Raw genomic sequence first — 18,414 nt, forward strand, 5'->3', positions numbered from 1 at the left:
AGCCCTGAAATCAGATCTGTGCAAGCTGTTAGCTGTTTGGTTTATTGGTGGTAAGGGATCACCAACAAACATGAGTTCAGGGATTTAAAGGATCAGACCTGAATCAGATTTTTGAAGAAGAGCTCATGTTTGATGCTGGTATGGAAACCAAATCATCCTACTACTTATGCAGGCAGTTTAGAAACAAGTTTTTGTAAGACTGTTATATCTGGCACTTGTAAAATTGTTTGACTGTACTCAGAATAGCTGGGTTATCTGTTTCCTTATTCAGATTACTGCACACAGAGAATTTTTATTTCACTGGATTTTAAGAATGAAACTTTGATTCTTCAGAAGATTAAAGAATGAGATAAATTGAATAATCATAAGGCATCTTTTGTTAAAATAATTTTAAACTATTCATATATACCTGGTAGGTGATTTTGCTTTGGTTTGGATTTTGTTTGTTTGTTAAAAAACACCAAGTTTTCATTCTTTTATTCTCTTAGAATGAGAGGCTTCAGGCATTGTTAGCAGATAATGAAAAGATGAATTTAGCAGATATGGAACTTATTCCACTCCCTCTGGAACCTCAGGTGAAAATTAAAGGAATAATCCCTGAAAAAGCTACACTCTTCAAGGTAAATGAGAACTGAATATCTGAAATGTAAACAAATCTTAAGAGTGCTAAATTTAGAAACATCAGTTGAAAGATTTAAAGGGGCTCACATAGGGCAGAATGTAACTGTAATGTGTTCTTGAAGTGGCTAAACAGCTTTTTATTTTCTCTGTGAAACTCTTTTTTTCTAGTTAATGTGCAGACTTTAGAGGCACTTTTATAGGACTGATACCATTTATGAAGTCCCTCAGCTTAAGTCATGCTTCCTGGTTCAGAGCTTTATATGGGAACAGAAACGGGAATACCACTTATGATCAAAATCCTGTTCAACCTGGCCTTGAATATGTCTTCTGCCACAATGTAGAAAATTATAGGATTATTTAAACAATAGTTTTTCCTTTTTTTTATGCAACTTAATTTTGAAGCAGTTGTTTCATGTAAAAATCTAATGTAACTGCTCGAATATTGAGCCTTGTATCCTGGATTATTTTTTTTGCTTTGGTTTTGTGGGAAGTGACTTGGTCAGTTTGAATAGATGAAATCATTCATGTAGGTAATTGATCCCTTTGAACCCATTTTATGCAAAGAAATTGCAAACAAATCAGCTTTCTCAAACAACAATATAAAAAGGCATTTTTGCTTTTACTAAATAGATTAAGGAAGAAATTAATTGTTTAAGATGTCTTGCTCCTAGCATTTCATTGGTTTAGTTTATCCCATAATTGTGTCTCTTTTCGATCTGGTCAGTTTAAATTTGTTTTGTGGTGACCTTTTGCATAGTGTTTTGACTGGAATTACATGCGTACGAATAAAAGTTGAATACTTGTGTCCATTTTTGCTACGCAGGGGGGATGTGTCCTACACACTCCTTGCTGAAAAAGACAGCCTTAAAGTGTTTTTTAAAAAAACATGACTAGATCCCACTTGCTCTGACTGGAAATGGTTTGTTCTAATTGTTGCTTCCTAGACAGTGACTAACTGATTTTAGAAGCTTTGGAACTGCTTCTTTTGTACCAAACTGAAGAACTTGGAGAGTTCTCTTGCTTGCTACCACACTGTTGCTGTTCAAATTAGACTATTATAAACCTCTTGGTAACTGAATTTGATACTTGCTTAATTCACTTCAGATCTAATGCAGTAAACAAAGATTTGTATTTCAGAACTCCATTGTAGCAACACGTTAGTAGGAACATTGCTGTGATCCAGCTTAGTAGCATAAGTTTCCTTTTCCAGAGTGCCTTAATGCCTGCTCAGTTGTTCTTCAAGACAGAAGATGGAGGCAAATATCCTGTAATTTTTAAGCATGGTGATGATTTACGTCAAGATCAACTTATTCTTCAAATTATTTCACTCATGGATAAGGTGAGAATTACTAACCCATATCCTTGTGCTGCTTTGTTCTTGATTTCATTTGTCAAGAGCAAAACTGTTAAAAACTGCTACTGCAGCTTATATTGCTAATACATTCCAGAATTCTTAGATCTCGGGTGGCTTTTTATTTTCTTTATACATGCAATCCTGTGTAGCTAAAAAACAAAACAAAACAAAAAAAAAAAAAAAAAAACCCAAAACAAACAAAAAACCAAATCACAAATAAAACCCCCAAACATGTCAAGCAGTCTTTTTACTAATTTCAGTGGAGAACAGTGGAGATCAATACTGACTGCATTCTTTTAGAAATAGAAGTTGCCTTTCTGTTGCATTCATCATTTGCTTATGTGTGTTGGGGCTTTTTTTTCTAGCTGTTAAGAAAAGAGAATCTGGATTTGAAGCTGACACCCTATAAAGTGCTGGCAACTAGTACAAAACACGGTATGGATACTTCTGTTTCCTGTTTCCTAGTATGGGGAGGAATCTTATCCTTTTATTCATAGGCTGTATTGTGACACATGGTTTTCATAAGGTAGGTTGAATGGAAGTTTGTATTAGTGTTGTGTTTTAATAAACATGTTACAGAGTAGCCTGAAAGTTCTGTGGTTTGGAAAGCTTATTTTCCTGGTTGCTTTCTGTCACAGGCTTCATGCAGTTTATTCAGTCAGTACCAGTTGCAGAAGTTCTTGCTACTGAGGAAAGTATACAGGTATGTGATGGGGGATTTTTTTAAGTCATCTTCTGATCAAACAGTATAAATTGCAGGCGTAGGTTGTTGTGGTGTCAGTACTGTGCCAGGATAGATACTGAAATTTGACTGGCAGCAAGATTTCATTTGTTTCAAGAACAAAACTACTTTTGCTATAAGGGTTATGATTAGCAGACAGCAATTATTGTTGGAGAATCATTAATCTAAATAGACAAGACGGCAAACAAATGTGGTCTAAGATTACTTCACAGATCAATGTCAAAATACATTATACAGCCCAGATTTCCTATGCCAACACACGATAAAATAACTGGGCACTGGAGGCCAAGGAAATAAAATCTAAATGGACATGTTTAGGTGTTACGAAAGTTTGGTGTGTTTATTTATATTTTTTTTGAATGTTCATTTTGGCTGTCACCTATTTTATTAAAGATGAGCACTGTATATAAATATGAAAACATGGTTCAGTTCTGAGAAGTTTTAAAGCAAGTAATCCAGTACTGGTGGGTTTCTTCTGAGTATTGAAGAAGGACTGTTTTGGCAGTGCCTGTGTTTCATAGGAAATGAGATGTTTCCATTTGATGATTTAGATTTGCCTTTTAATCTCAGTAAAAGTTGATTGTCTTGAGGAACACGAAGACATACGGTGATGATAAACTTTGTGAGAGTGTATGTCCCACATGTAGTTACTAATCTGGACTGTTGGTCTTGGCCTAAATATTTCCCGTGGAAGTAACTCGTAGTTAGTAATTAGTAACTTTTCAGTGCATTGTTAATTTTCTGAAGCTGTTACTAAATAAAACTGCATTTTCTTTTAAACTTCAGTTTTGTTTCTGTTGAGTATAAGAATGTGATGATTAAGAAAATAAATAAAGCAGTATAAAATTAAATTTGTTTACTAGTTTTTGGGGTACTGGTTGTAATTTAAGTGATCTTAATAAGGGACGCTTGTGGTCTTGTTTTAGCGCTGGTTTTTCCCCTACCTAACAATCCTGTTTCAAATCATGTAGAATAACTAAATTTGTTGATAATTTCCTCTCCAGAACTTCTTCAGAAAGCATGCACCCAGTGATACTGGTCCTCATGGAATAAGTGCAGAAGTGATGGACACATATGTGAAGAGCTGTGGTAAGTTACAGTCTTCGAGTTGGTAACTTCTTATCTGAAGTATAAAGGACAGGTAGTAGGACATTCTAGTTTAGCTCACTCAGGTAAGGGACTGTACATGTACTTGCGCTCAGAATCCCTGTGAAGGGAATAGTTTTGAGGCCAGCATGTCATGTACAGTTCCTCTCCTTAGCCCTCTTTGTTCTCCTTAAAGGAAACGAGAAGTTAAATATTCTTTGCTTTCTTGCAATAATCTTACTTCTGCCACCTCTGCATCATGAGTTGGGGCCTTTACAATTCAGCTAGATAAAAAACATTTATATAACAATCAATCATCTGTATTTGGGGCAGAAAAATTTAATCTGTTTTTAAAACGACAGGGATTTGTGAGTGATCAGGATACATTCAAATTCCTGTTCTGTTTGGATTACAAGAAGTGGTAGTGTAGTCCTTGTTTAGTAAACTGATGGCAGTGTTAAAATACCACTAGGTTACTGCTTAGCTTGTAAATAATATTGATACGTATGCATTCAGATTCATATCAATGTCAAATGCTTATTTACAGCTGCTTTAAAATACCTTCAATTCAAAAGGTGTATATTCATTTTGCTCAAAATACTTGATCTTCATTTGAAGTGTCTTAATTCCAATATTGAATGAATTCAGGATTTTAGTGTTAGGCAAATAATTGTGCAGCAAGAAATCAGAATTTAGGCAGTACTGAATAAACTTAAAGTTTTAATTTATTACTTTAAATGTGTTCATCGTGCTGATAATCGTAATCATTCTTCACCAGCACCACCCCTGCGCTCACTCTCTGTGTTATATTTATTACTAGTGAACAAGAACTAAGATAATGTCATATGTTGTTAATTGTGTGGAACTTGTTGCTCTCCTTGAAAGGTACTTATATTGCTGTTTACAATTTACTTGTTACAGCTGGTTATTGTGTGATTACTTACATCCTTGGAGTTGGAGATAGACATCTGGATAATCTTTTGCTAACAAAAACAGGTAATTCTTTTAGCAGTATAATGTTATAACAGCAGTTGTTTAATTTCTAGTTTTGTTACTGTTTCGCTCCATTTTTCTTGGGTATAACCCACTGAGCATTGTAGATTGGAATTTATTTTAAATGTAAAGTGATCATGTCTCATCTAAAATGAATCAAGTGAATCAAAGTTTAGGTTTAAACTACTAGTAGTGTGAAGTGGCAGTTGAAGAACAATAAAGCAAGCAATTAGTTGCTCTCCAAACACATTAGTAGGCAAGATATGATACAATGTGTATCTGATATATAGTTTTGGTGTCAGTTTAAGAGACATTTATACAGCTGTAGGTAATGGAAACCTAACTTCACCTCAACACAGACATGTTTATAAGCACCGGGGGTTTTGTACCCTTTACACTTGATTTATTTTACAGTCCTGTGTTCTACTATCACATTTTTTACACTGAAAGCTGGACCTGTAAGATGTTTTTTGTTAAACTCAAGAGTGAGTGGTGCTACCTTTTTTTGGAAAGTGGTATGGCTGTAGAACAAGGAAAAATTGGACTGCCTTTGCCTGAGACCAAGAAACATTTCGCTGTTACCTTAAAGATGGCCAAAAGCTCATGTACTTCCAACCCCTGCCACAGACAGGGGCACCTTCCACTAGACCAGGTTGCTTCAAGCCTCATCCAGCCTTGCCTTGAACACTGCCAGGGATGGGGCAACCGCATTGTAGTTATCAGGTATTAAGAATATAGGTATGGGGAATTAGGAATCAGGTGTAATATTGATGAATTAACTGTGATGTCCATGTGAACTCTTGGCTCAGATTTGACTTTCTTTTAAAGAGATTGGTTATGTGAGCTTTCCAGGTCTGTATGTCAGAATGCCACATGAGACCTGTCAGAGTAGGATTCACTGCAGCATTTTCTTTGCCCTATGAATCTTGATTCTTGATGAAACCAAACCAGTGTTCAACAAAAAAACCCATGTGTTTCATCATCAGCCTAACTGAGCTAATTGGACAATTCAGCTTAATTGAGATTATATATTTTTGGAAGCCTTCTCTAAAAACAAAGAAGGAGAAAGATTCTTTAGTGTCCTGCTCATTGCAAATTCACAGCTGGAGGAGAAGAATTTGTAGAAGTTACTGTTTAATCAATTACATCCTTTAATTTGCAGCAAAACCTGTATCTTGAAAATTCAAAATAGCAGATAGGCATTTTGATTCTTCCTAAATTGTTTTAGCTTTTTAAATGTTATCTTTCATTGGCATCTGTATGAATTAATAACATGCTAGGTAGAGTGAATAATTCTAGTGATTCCAAATAAATAGAAGATTTCTTTACTAGAGGAAATGAAGGACTTGAAAAGCTACTTCAATTGTTACAATCAGTGCCTTGGGGTGGAGGGAAATTCAAGTGCTTTTGTGAAGAAACTCATGCAGCTACATGCAAACTAATTTTCAATGGAGTTTTAACATCAACAACAAAAACCCACACAAAAAAAAAAAAAAAAAACAACACAATTTCTTGTAGGGGAAAAGTTTTTGGAGTTTGTTTTGGTTGGTTGGTTTGGGTTTTTGTTTTGCTTGCTTGCTTGCTTTTGAACTGCAGCTTCCCATAGGAGTTCTAATGCCTTGAATGCCTTCATTACATAGTGACAAAGAGTTATGAGTTGTGGTTAAGGGTTTATAATAAAGTGAAATGTTTGTTGAATGAAAAACATGTAAATAAAAAATGTTATTTGGGGAAAAGCAACGCATCCAAGTGGGAAAGCTTGTTAGTTTACAGATTAGTCTGAAGCATATGTTACTTTGCATCAGCATACAGAGTATGATAGAGTAGAAAATTAACCTTTTTTAAACTCAAAGGTTTTGTTCTAAGCACCAGAGAACAACTGAAGCCAAGTGGGTTTTTTCCTTATCTGCTTGGAAGTGCACAAATGGGCATTTTAAAATCTATGTTGAGAGATCTCTGTCATATGTCTAAGGTGATGGGCATAAATCTTCCCATAGCAGGCACTGCTTGCATGCTCAGTAGTAGTATTTTAGGGTTTTGATTGGGGAAAAAGTGCATCTCACGTATATTAAAAAGTATCAACACAATGGCTGTTTGGCTTAGCAGAAGAATTTAATCAGTACAGCAGAGGGCAGTGCACACTCACGGTACATCCTGAGTCTGAAGTTGTTTTTCTGTTTCCTGTGCTCTTGTCACATGCTGTGGGAGGTTTTCTGAGCTATCTAGAAAAAGTGTTTTGTTCCAAATACAGCAGAGGCTTGCTACAAAGCCTCTTGCTTGTTTCTTGTTATTGACAGTCCCTTAGACTTAAGTTGGAAAAAGCTGACTTCATTCTTCTCTTAAAGAATGGAAGCTTTAAGTGTCTTCAAAAACATATGATCACATATGCATCCTGTCTGATGGTATTTAACAAATTGAAGCTTTCTGACAAGCTAAAGAATGCTGAATACCAGCTGCGCTTTCACATTATTGAATGTCAATAGCAATGTACTTTTTGGCTCTACCTTTTAGTTTGATGGATGTAAGCTGCACCTGTGTTAGACTCCTTCCAATGAAATGGATGCATCATCTTGTACAGATGTATGTGTTTTTGTAATTGATATGGTATATTTAAATGTTAAGTAATTGATACTGCATTTCATAAAAACAAATCATTTCCTACTCAGTGTTGGAAATGTATCTTTTGGATTATGGAATTAGTATGTCTGTTATTTGGGTGAAATAATTTGTTGTCTTTGTGACTGTTTTATGCCTATAGTTCTAAAAACAGGTGACTTAAAGTAGTCTTAAACTAGATATCTAGATTTTCAGATTTCTAAATGCTGTTCTGTTATTCTTCAAGGGCAGCTGTAGAAGTTTATTTAGAAGGAGGTATAGGGAAGCTTCAGTCAGCACATCCTCATCTATCAGTAATGTTAAAAATTACAAGAATACTTACCTCAGTTTCACAAATGTGCCTTGGTTGTAACCTGAAAGTCACATTAGGTAGTCAGTATAGCATTAAAGGAATATTTATTCAACTGTCTGCTTCTCCTGGAGATGAAATGTGTTACCAATTGCTGTGTGTTTTAATTTCTTGTTTCCAAATCTGTAACGGCAGGTATTACTGTGACTTGTAAATAACAAGACATTGTTTTGCAGCTGAATACCCAGCTTTAAGTAACATCAGTGCCTCCTTGTAGGATTACAGACTGATTAATATATTAATGCCAGCATCTGAGTTGCCAGGTAATTTGCCCTTTCTTGCCTTGGAAGGAAGAGCTGGATGGTTGTGAAGCTGGATTGTGAGATGTAGCATGTTCAGATAACTTTCATGTAACATTTGTTATGCTAGTATGTTTCAATTCTGTCATGCCTTCCCTTGAAAACAATTTCTTCTGCATTTGCTTCACTCTCTTTTTGATTGTAGAGTTGGGATCTAGCTACTAATGTAATACCCAGAAATGGGTGTCTTCATGTTTGCTAAGCTTTTTAAAGTCTTAATGACAGTGAGCGCAGTTATCATTAAAGCTTTGTCTTTCAGCTATGACAGACAAGTCTCCTGTCCCATCTGAGATCTCTTAATAACTTCAACTTTCTTTGTAGGTTTCACAAAGGTCTTGTCATATTTGCAGGCTATACGTAGATACTGTAGACTACCCTAACATTCAAATGGTCTTACGGAGTAGCGCTGCATGTGTGTGTTTGACCAACTAACTCTCACCCTAGTGACTGGACAGCTCAATCTTTCAATACTCTGTAGGATCAACATGTAAATTCAAGTTCCTGTTATAGGTTCTCTAAATACAGGCACTTTGATTAGTGTACAAAACTGAACTGTACAATTGAAATTGCTGTGTAGCAGTAAAACAAATTGCTACGTGGATAAAGTAGATTATTAGTATCTGAGGGCAGGTCAAAGACTGAGGGCTCAGAACTTTGAAAAACACGTTTTCTTTTAGCAGTATGTGTAGATGGGTTAAAGAACTGGACTGTCTTCTTATTTAGTGTTTAGAGGTAGAGCTGTGATCTTTCTTCAGTATGAAGTGCAGCAATTGATGACTGATTTATTCGTCAGTCTCAGTTAGAAAGGGTTGCCTGTTAAGACAACAAAGGCCTGAACAGTTTCATATGCAAGATGACACCATGTGTTTTTAGTTTCAGTGCGTATCAGTTAAAATCACCTATGCCAAATCAGGTTTGGATATGACAAAAATGGAAAAACTAGGATTCAAACCTTCCTCTCTTTTAGTGCTTAGACAATAAAAGTATATATTGGTGTACTTAATGTTGCAAACTACTGTAGTATGGGAAATGCAGTGGCGTTTTAGAATTTCTTCTTACACATTACTGGTCTTGATAGAAGAAGATCTTTTTTTATAAAAAATAATGAAACTAACACATAATGTTATCCTTAAAATTTTTCTCTGTGACTCCAATTCCTCCAGTGCTTCCCAGAAAGGAACATAAACTTTCAGCTGTTAATCTGCTAAAGCATTTTCTTTTGTAGGTGTTTTGAACAGTATTTGTGATTTAACAATACATATCTGACATCTTTTTTTCTTACAATATGCCTGCATGGAGTATATTTCGATAATGGACAGCTTGAGGTGTGAGTCAGGGAGCAGATATTACAGCACTTACCACAGTCTTGGCCCTTATCCATTATATGGAGGACCATGAGGAACGTGGTTGCTGTGCACTGAGTTCAAACCAGTATCCTGAATAAACCCTTAACAAGTCATGCTGCTTTCTTCCATTTTTGTGTAGTCTTGGAAAAGCTATAATGTATACATGATGAAGATGATTACAGTAAATGCCTTGATAGCAAAGAAGAAATTCTGGCAGCAACATGAGGATTTTATAGAAAAGCCAGGAGAAACATACCCACCCACCCATCCATCCATCCATCCATCCATCCATCCATCCATCCATCCATATGCATCAGAGGAATTTTTATCCTATTGCTTCAAATTTAAAATAGGAATTCAGTTAATATAGTCATTAAATTGTACTTTTTATATATAAGCCAAGTTAGAACAACAGTGAGAGTTGCAGTTTACAGAAATTATATTGAATTAAGAGTTTGGGGGATTTTGTATTTTCATTGTTTGAGGTTTTTTCTTCCTAAAAGTAGGAACAGATAAGTTAGAAATAATGTACAAGGCTTTCCTACCTGTTAAAAGCTAAATGCCACCAAACTTATTTTATTTTTGTAATTACGCCTAGTTCACTTTGCCTCCTGCATTTTATTTAAGCATTTCAGAATTCTGTGCAGTTTTTCAGGAGTTTTCCTGACTCCTCTGGTGAAACAGAATAATTTCTGTGCTGCTATGTGGGAACTTTCTCATGTGCATCTAGACATTAGCAGTAAAAGTGATGTACAAATCAGCCTCTCCAACTGCAGTCAGATGTTATTGGCTATTGCAAGCACCAGATACCAATTTCTAGTCTCCACAAGTCCATACTTCACTTAATCAAAGATCGCTTCACTCTGAAGGCTGAAAGGAACTCAGATGGACTTTCAAATCCCCCATGCCCTGACTGCTGGTGAGGGAAACTTTCCATGTTTGATACCATTTCCTTGAACTCTCCAAGGGCCTGTTCTCTTTATTCCACACATTAGAAAACCAGGTAGGTGTTCAGTGGAAAAATGGAGCCAGCCTCATAAAACTAAATAAAATAAAAAAAGCTTATCAGTATACAACAGTGGCAGGGTTTAGGTTTTGTATGAAATAATTCTGTAAAGAGGCTACATTATTGCGTATTCCTGGAAACATCTCATCCTCTTCCTGTCAGTAAGTGCTTTGTGCCTTGCCTTTTCTTCAGTAAAACAGCTTAAATGGGGATTGGTGAGTGATCATTAGGGCCCTAGTTTTTAAGGTGAGACACACTATTTGAAGTCTTTCCAGCAGAGATTTTTCCTCCTTTCTGAAAAGAGTGCTAATGTAATGTTTCAGGCTTTAGGAGTTAGCCGCTTTCAGCATCAAACCTGTGTGTCTTGAACTGTATGTAGTTGCAGACAAATAGCTCTTCTAGCCTTACCAACAGGGCAGGAATTTCATGCATGCTTCTCTGTCATCTTGATGTTTCCTGAATTGTTAGGTGTTGTTTTCTCAGATGCCTAAAGTCTGCTATTGTTATAAAGAACTCAGATTTTTAAATAGGTGTCCAAAGGTTTCAGTGGCTAAATGTTAGAAATCCAAGTCTTTTCCAGGACTTAGCCCTACAAGAATGTAGGATGTTCAGAGGAGGAAATATGTTTCACCTGGTATCTTAACTAGCTTTCAGATAAAAACATGACCCAAATTAAAAAAAACCACATTGCCCGTATGATTTAGCAGTCACTCAGGAACAGTAATAAACCAAAATTAAATGTCCAGTTTTGCCTTTAATTTATAAGCATGTCTAATAATTAAAAGCCCTTTAAATGAAGTTATAATAAATCTGAAGAAGATAGATTAGAAGCTGAGGTGAAAACATGATGGTCTAAGAGATTGAAGTGTATGTATTGCGGCACTGATGCTGTATATTAAAGAAAGGAAATGTAATTGTTTTATAAAACATGGAAGTTCAAAGCCATTAGAAAAAGTAGTGTTACACAGTTCACTCAAAAGCTGCCCAAATAAGATGTTGATTCTTGAGTAGACTGTTTTTCAGCTGTGTTTACTAGAAAAGGTTATTTAAGTATTATGATACCTGAGGCTGATAAATTCCAGATGAGTAGTGTTTTTTGGAGCTGTGCTCTTGAAGAAAAAAAGCATGTGTAAGTTGATGAAAAGATAGTAAGTTGTTATTGGTAGTTTTGCCTCTGTCTTTATAGATGCCTATTGGGAGTGGAGGCTGTGTTAGGAGACAGTATGCTAGTCACAGTGAGAGTTAATTCATACAGAATAAAAGTTCTTATTAAATATATTTTCTGTGCTCTTAAAATTGCATCTTCAGTACAGTAATTTCTAGCTCAAAGTGGTATTTTTTGTTTGACGTTCATATAACCTACAGTAGTTGCTTTATATAGAGCTGGAGTGTTCAGGTTCCTATTTTTAATGTTGCTCTTTCTGGTTCCTATTTTTAATTGTGCTATTTCTGCTACTGCTAAGTATTTTCTTGCACTATACCTTGTCAAATAGGTGCCAGAAACTATCTACAGCCTTGTTCTTGTAATCACTGAGTGATAGTTTAATCATTGCATTCATTAATACTGTGGAAGTGGGATGTCCAGTGTTAAACCCTGATACAGATTTTACTTGTGGTGATCACTTGAGGTACTTGCAACCTTTTAATCTTAGTATTAAAAGATTTCAAATAATCAAGTTTGTTAGCTTGAGAACTTTATTATTTGTTGACATAAATCATAGAATCACAGAGTAGTTAGGCTTAAAAGGGACCGTAAAGTTCGTATAGTCCATCCCCCTGCCATGGGCAAGAACACCTTCCACTAGAGCAGGTTAACTTGTATTAAATATACAGCCAATTGAATTTGTCCGAAGCAGGCTCACTCTTTGCTTGTTTCAACTGTAACCCCTCAAAGAGAAAATAAGTCCGGTGTCTCTGTAGAAAGCTCTGAAACTTACATACTCCTCAAGTTGGCTGGTCGGTCTTTACTAGTGTCCCAGCTTCAGGCAAGCACCAAAGGGAGCCTTCTGTCTGTGTTCTGTAAAACTATATACTGGTTTAATAGCTCATGGAGAAGCTGCACAACTGAAAATCAGTTCAGTCTGTGCTTAGTACATGAATTTGAAAAGTATTAAAGTATTTAAATGAAAGCTTTTGACATAGCTTTTGAGCCAGCCTACAGGTTTGCTGAATTTTGAAGCACATCTAGGGAAACAATAATATAAATGCTGGATGGCCTCATCTTACATTGTCTTTTGTACTTCATTCCTAAAAACGTGTAAGTATTTAATTAATTTATAGGAACATAGCTATTAGAATATTTTTGAGTGTTTTAGATGCATCTTTGTTAGCAATTTAAATTACTAATTATCGCCTCTTATTCCCTATCTCTAGATCAAACTAAAAAAAAAAAAAGATTTAATTGCTGCCACACGAATTACTGTTTTATTCAGAATGTTGTCTCTTGACTCTTCAAGGTGACAGGTTTGAATAAATGAAGAGAAAACAGACCCTCAAACTTTTTAATTAAACATTTTCTGTAACTTAATGGTGGGAGGGGGTGTATATATCAAAGTGCCTACTTCAAAAAGTTAGTGTACAGAACTGAGCTCTAAAAGTAACTCCTGTAACAGCTTGAAAATACTATTAAGGGAGTGGGGGTTTTGTAGCACAATTAGGTATGCAAAATATAATGCTTGTAGCATTTATCGAGTAGCAGATACTTTGCCTGCTTGTTAAGTGTCCTTGTGATCTCCCTTAGAAAATTGACTGTGATGGAAATTGTTTCTTGGATTAAAAAGTGCTAATGACTTATCCCAAGCACACTTCTCTAATAGAAACTTAGATATAAAATTACTATTCAGTAAAGTGGTTGAAGCTACTGACCCTTTTTTTCAGCGTGCTGTGCACCTAGGCTTATGAAAAGATTCAAATTAATACAGATTCTGCAGGTTAAAATTCCCCTTGGCAAGCAGATCTCTGTCCAGGATGCTGTTCAGTTCCATAATTCTGAAACAAGACTCTGTGTGTGTTCTGTGCTATGTGCGACTGTCTAGATAACAATCATGCTAATCATTTTCTACCTTCTTGTTTAAAAGGTCTTCCATCTTATAGCTGCACTTCACTTTTCTCTATAAATTAGTCATGTAAAACTTAAATTAATGTCACTGAGTAGCTTTGCTAACTTAACTTGCCTAACAGTTCAAACACACATCATCTTTTTTTGTACTTCTTAGTTTAATTCTTGGTTACTGATTACTGCAGAGTTCAGGAAGATGGTTTCTCACTGTTCTAAGGAAATCACATAATAGATTTCATCTATATGTAGCATTGTTTTGTTTTTTTATATAAATGTTTCTTGGCATATCTGCATTCTTACCATGTTTTTTGTAATGCAGCTCTGGTATGGGCCAAGTCATTGTTGAAATTATGTACTTAAAATTGGAAATTTGTTTGCAGAACACTTTCAATTTTTTTTTTTTTATATGGTCAATATTTTCCACTTATGAAATGAGTCAAGAATGTTCCTAGAAACTGACTTCCTAAGAATTATGTGTTCTACTATTTTTGATTTCTCTTGACAAAATTTTTATTTGCATGTTTATATAATATTTAATCTTCAGTTTATTTTATCTATTTTATTTTATTTTAGTAGGTGTTTTGAAGTTTCAGGTGTTTCAATTGTTTGATACCTATTGTGTCCCACGTATGGTTCAGAGCTATTAAAAGGGAATACAGTGAATACTCCCCAATAAAGGTCTGAGCGATACTATAAACAGCACGGCTGCATGCAAGCTCTTGATAGGAAAAGAAGTTGCATTGTGCATTTGAAGCAAGAGGTATATGTATATAAGGTTTTGTCAAGTTACTGCTGCAAAAACGCTTTGAATGTAGTCAGTTGATCTGAGAATACAGAATCAGAATGGTTTGTGTTGGAAAGGACCTTAAATCTCATCCAGTTCTAACCCCCTGCTATGGGCTGGGAAACTTTCCACTAGACAAGGTTGCTCCGAGCCCCATCCAACCTGGCCTTGAGTACTGCCAGGGATGGGGCAGCCACAGCTTCTCTAAGCAACCTGTGCCAGTGCCTCACTGCCTTCATAAGTAAAGAATTCCTTCATAATGTCTAACCTAAATCTTTCCTCTGTGAGTTTAACGCCATTCCGCCTTGTCCTATCACTACATGCCCATGTAACAAGTGCCTCTGCAGCTTTCTTGTAGGCCGCTTTTAAGGCTCCTCTAAACTAAGGTCTTCCTGGTTGTTATATGGTGAGCAGATCTGGCTGCCTTACTTAGTTACAGCATCTCTCTACGGGGGAAAAAGGTAGTGATCAAGTGATGGAACTTCTGCATTTTAGTACTGCAAAAGTATAATGCAGACTTCACCACATTTAAAATACAATTTCGTATTTGGAATTGTAGTGATGTTTCTTAAATGTATTTGAAAAGTGTTGATAAATTTTAACCTTAAACGAATCAAAGAATTTCAGAGCAGCTTTGAAATCTTTGGTCTTTTAGTGCCTCAAGAAGTCATTCTTACGATCATGAGTCTTATTTTCCCTTTGGAAGATTTAACATATAACTAAAATAACATATCTTATGCCACAGCAACCAAATTGGATACTAAAAGTAATGCAGTGTGTGTATTAATATTTTAATTTGCTAACAAATTCTAAGGAAGACACAAAGAATTGGTATCTAACTGTGCATTTAATATCTAATGTCCAGTTCCAACATTGATTCAGTCTTTGTGAATATTCGTCATATGTTTAAAAAAAAAGGCAGAAAAAACTCATCTTGTTTATGAATACTCTTAATGAATTAGAAATCAGCTTTACTTTTCTAAACCCATAATGTCAGACTGGCAGCTGAAGATACAAAAAGTACGAGCCTTACAGAAAACTGTGAATTGTATTTTTTTTCGAGAGCTGCTTAGTATCTTCTAGAGATTACACTTAAAGATTTTCTTTTTTCCAAGTTTTGCGTTAAGGTTTGATACTGTGTAAACTGCTTGTCTTTTGTTCTTCTACAGGTAAACTGTTTCACATTGACTTTGGTTATATTTTGGGACGGGACCCCAAGCCTCTACCTCCCCCAATGAAGCTGAACAAGGAGATGGTGGAAGGTATGGGAGGCACACAGAGTGAACAGTACCAGGAATTCCGTAAGCAGTGCTACACAGCCTTTCTCCATCTCCGCAGGTAACAGTACTGTTTTATGCTAAAACTGATTAGAGCCTGTAAAGCAGGAGAGAAGTAAATGAATCAGGGAAAATATTCCAGTTGACAATCCACAACTTGTTTGAAGTCTGAATGTAGTCACAAGAGTTCATACGAAACATAGGAATAAAAACATTACACCATTGGTGTAACGTGGAGCTTGAATGTAGTTGGCATTCAAGTTAGGGCCCCCAGTTTTGGTTGTTTAATAACCTGAATAGCATTTTTCGTAGTTCCTGTGGGATGTTGAATTGTATCTTGTGTTTTGGATAAGTTTTTGCCCTTAAGCAACTTTTTCTGTGAATATTGATGATCAATTAACTGTCCTTTAAGTCGTTACTTGTTTGATGCTTTATCCTTCTCCAGTTTAGATTAGTGATGATCAAATTCTTTGGCTGGAAGATGGCAAACACATAAGCTTAGTTGAGTTCAGGTCCTACAGGGCAAAATTTAGCTATCAGCAGTGGCAATGGTCTATGCTAGCAGTTTCTGTATATACCCAGAACTGTGACAGCGAAAACTTTTTTAGACCCTATTTATTTACAGATCAACAGATCTCTGCTTTAAATTTGGAATCGGCTTCATTCTTTTGCAGTAACTGTAATTCTTATGATCCACTTTCTGAACCAAGGAGCTCAGCTTTGTTCTGTTTGAACAGAGCACAGGTGAGCACTCTTGGACTGCCTGTTGAGTTCATTTAGTGCATCTTGAATGGAGAATAAAGAATTTCGCATTAATACCAAGATCACATAATGTAAACCTCCAAATGCGTGGAAAAAATTAGTACTGTGAAAAGTATATAAACTACATGTGCTATGAAAAGTAGTAGGCAATCAATAATAGGAAATAAAAATGCCTCATGTAGTTACTAACTTGCTAAAAGGAGAAAGTAAAGAGTTGATTTATAAACTGGTTATTAATGGGTTAAAAGCAAATCAGCAACATCAAAACAGCAGCATATTATCAGCAAACAATATTCATGACTTCAGAGAACAGTCAGAAATGCTAATGTATATTTCATATTCTAAATTTTGCTTAAAACTGTTTCGTAATACTGTATTTCTTATTTGTGAAATACTTGAGTTGTTTTTCATTGTTTAAACTGTGCTGTTTCAATGGAATGATTTGTTGTGTCAGTGAAGGATTATCCATTGCATGAATTTATGTCATGATTTGCTACAAAGATGATTGTTAAGTATGGAGTATAGCAGTAATTTGGATATAAAACTAAACAGTAAATCAAGATTGTTTCATTCTTAATGTCTGGGATTGAAGTTGTAATCATAGTCTTTCCAATATTTGTTCAATAGGACAATATATTTGAATGGTTCTGGATAAATATCTTTAAGGCTTTCAACAAAGATAGCATAGGGTAATATTAGTAATATGGTAACTATTACTTCAAGCAGTTTGAACTTAAAATGATTAAGATTACTTGCTTATTTAAAAAAGAATAATTGGAGGTGGAATGGCTTAGTTCTGTATGTTGACACAAACCCGTTCACAGATACGGCTTAGCCAGAAGAAGTGTGAAATCATAACCTTTGATTGCGAAGACAAAATGCAAACTCTGTTTGTCATCTCTGTCAATTTGTGTTCTGTTCTTTCATCTTTATTTCCCTGGGGTATAGACACTTCCCTGCATCTTTGAAGTGCTGTACTTCAGTGTTTCAGGATTCCTGGTGGAATGGATTTTGCACAGTGAAAACAAATAAAAAACAATATAAAACTTATAAGTGGAAAACTAGTTTTGTTCATTGTTTTAGGTTGGAAGCAGTTTGGCATACGAACATTGGTGTGAAGTTTTTGTTAGTTTTGTTTCAGGATTTTTTTGGGAGGTGGCAGAGATGCTTTCCATTTTTTCTGAACGATAGTCGTGTGTTTCTCAGCAGTGTTGTAATGAACAGTCTCTGCATTCTGAATGTGTTGCGGGGCAAATTGTGGCTGGCAGCAGATCTTGCATTCTCACTTAGGCTGTAACAGCCTTTTACACTTTCATTGTACACATTGAACCTATTTAAAGATGTTCGAATCCTGTTATGTGTCAGTATTCCCTTCCTCCCAGAATTCCCATTTTACACATCCTCAGCAGGATCCAGCAAAGAATAATCCAGCCATAACATCTGAGAGTTTTTTGCAGGGTGAGGTTCTAGGTTGTATTGATCCTTCCTAAATAAGCATTTCCCCTATGTTGGTCATGTGAGAAGTTTGATGTTTAGTTTGAGTTAGTGGGCTTAGGTGAGGACAAAGGAGTAGGAAGTAACTAGGGACACAAGGTGTAGTTTGGGATGACATTCGCACTGTGGATGGGGATATCCAGCTGGCTGGACCCGAGTGCTTTTCCCTAGTCTGTTTGTCACTGGTATAGTGTACAGAGGAAACCATGTAGATCTGAATGAAGAACACTACATGCAGGAAGCAGAAAGCTGTGATAACTCTTGAGGAATGCTGATTCTAATGGAAAGGTTGTAGCTAGGCAGTGCAGTGTCCATGTAGCCTCCTAAAAGCAAGGGTAGGTGGTGAAGAGGGAAAAACAAAGGTGAAGCTTGGTGGGATCAGGTCAGTTTTGCTTGAGCCTGGATTGCTAGGAAGGAATTTTGGAAGAATAAATGCCATAGGTTATTATAGCTAACTGGGACATGTTAGTGACTTGGAAGCATAATGGAGTCCTGAGAAGAAATGAGCTGGGGGGGAGGGGGTGCCAGTTATACTGCAGAAAAGGTAATTGCATTTTAAATATAGGAATGTGAGTTACACCAGGTAAACATGGCTTTGGTTGGGGGCTGCAGATAACTATACTTTCC

The 18,414-nt window shown here is 35.9% G+C and overlaps 1 protein-coding gene across 4 annotated transcripts in view; it reads left to right on the top strand.

The window, feature by feature from the left end:
* Positions 1-18,414, top strand: part of PIK3C3 (phosphatidylinositol 3-kinase catalytic subunit type 3) — a 78,398-nt gene that overhangs the window by 31,993 nt on the left and 27,991 nt on the right. For all 4 annotated transcript variants that reach the window (XM_061364079.1, XM_061364080.1, XM_061364077.1 and 1 more), the window contains 7 exons: positions 489-620; positions 1,832-1,960; positions 2,341-2,410; positions 2,614-2,678; positions 3,722-3,806; positions 4,725-4,799; positions 15,424-15,592. In XM_061364079.1, coding sequence (XP_061220063.1) covers positions 489-620; positions 1,832-1,960; positions 2,341-2,410; positions 2,614-2,678; positions 3,722-3,806; positions 4,725-4,799; positions 15,424-15,592 — 725 coding nt within the window. The remainder of the gene's footprint in view (positions 1-488; positions 621-1,831; positions 1,961-2,340; positions 2,411-2,613; positions 2,679-3,721; positions 3,807-4,724; positions 4,800-15,423; positions 15,593-18,414) is intronic.

Source organism: Neopsephotus bourkii, unplaced genomic scaffold (assembly GCF_033783945.1).
Source record: "Neopsephotus bourkii isolate Nb327-2 ecotype Australia unplaced genomic scaffold, CSIRO-AGI_Nbou_v1 NB_1187, whole genome shotgun sequence".
Taxonomy (NCBI): domain Eukaryota; kingdom Metazoa; phylum Chordata; class Aves; order Psittaciformes; family Psittacidae; genus Neopsephotus; species Neopsephotus bourkii.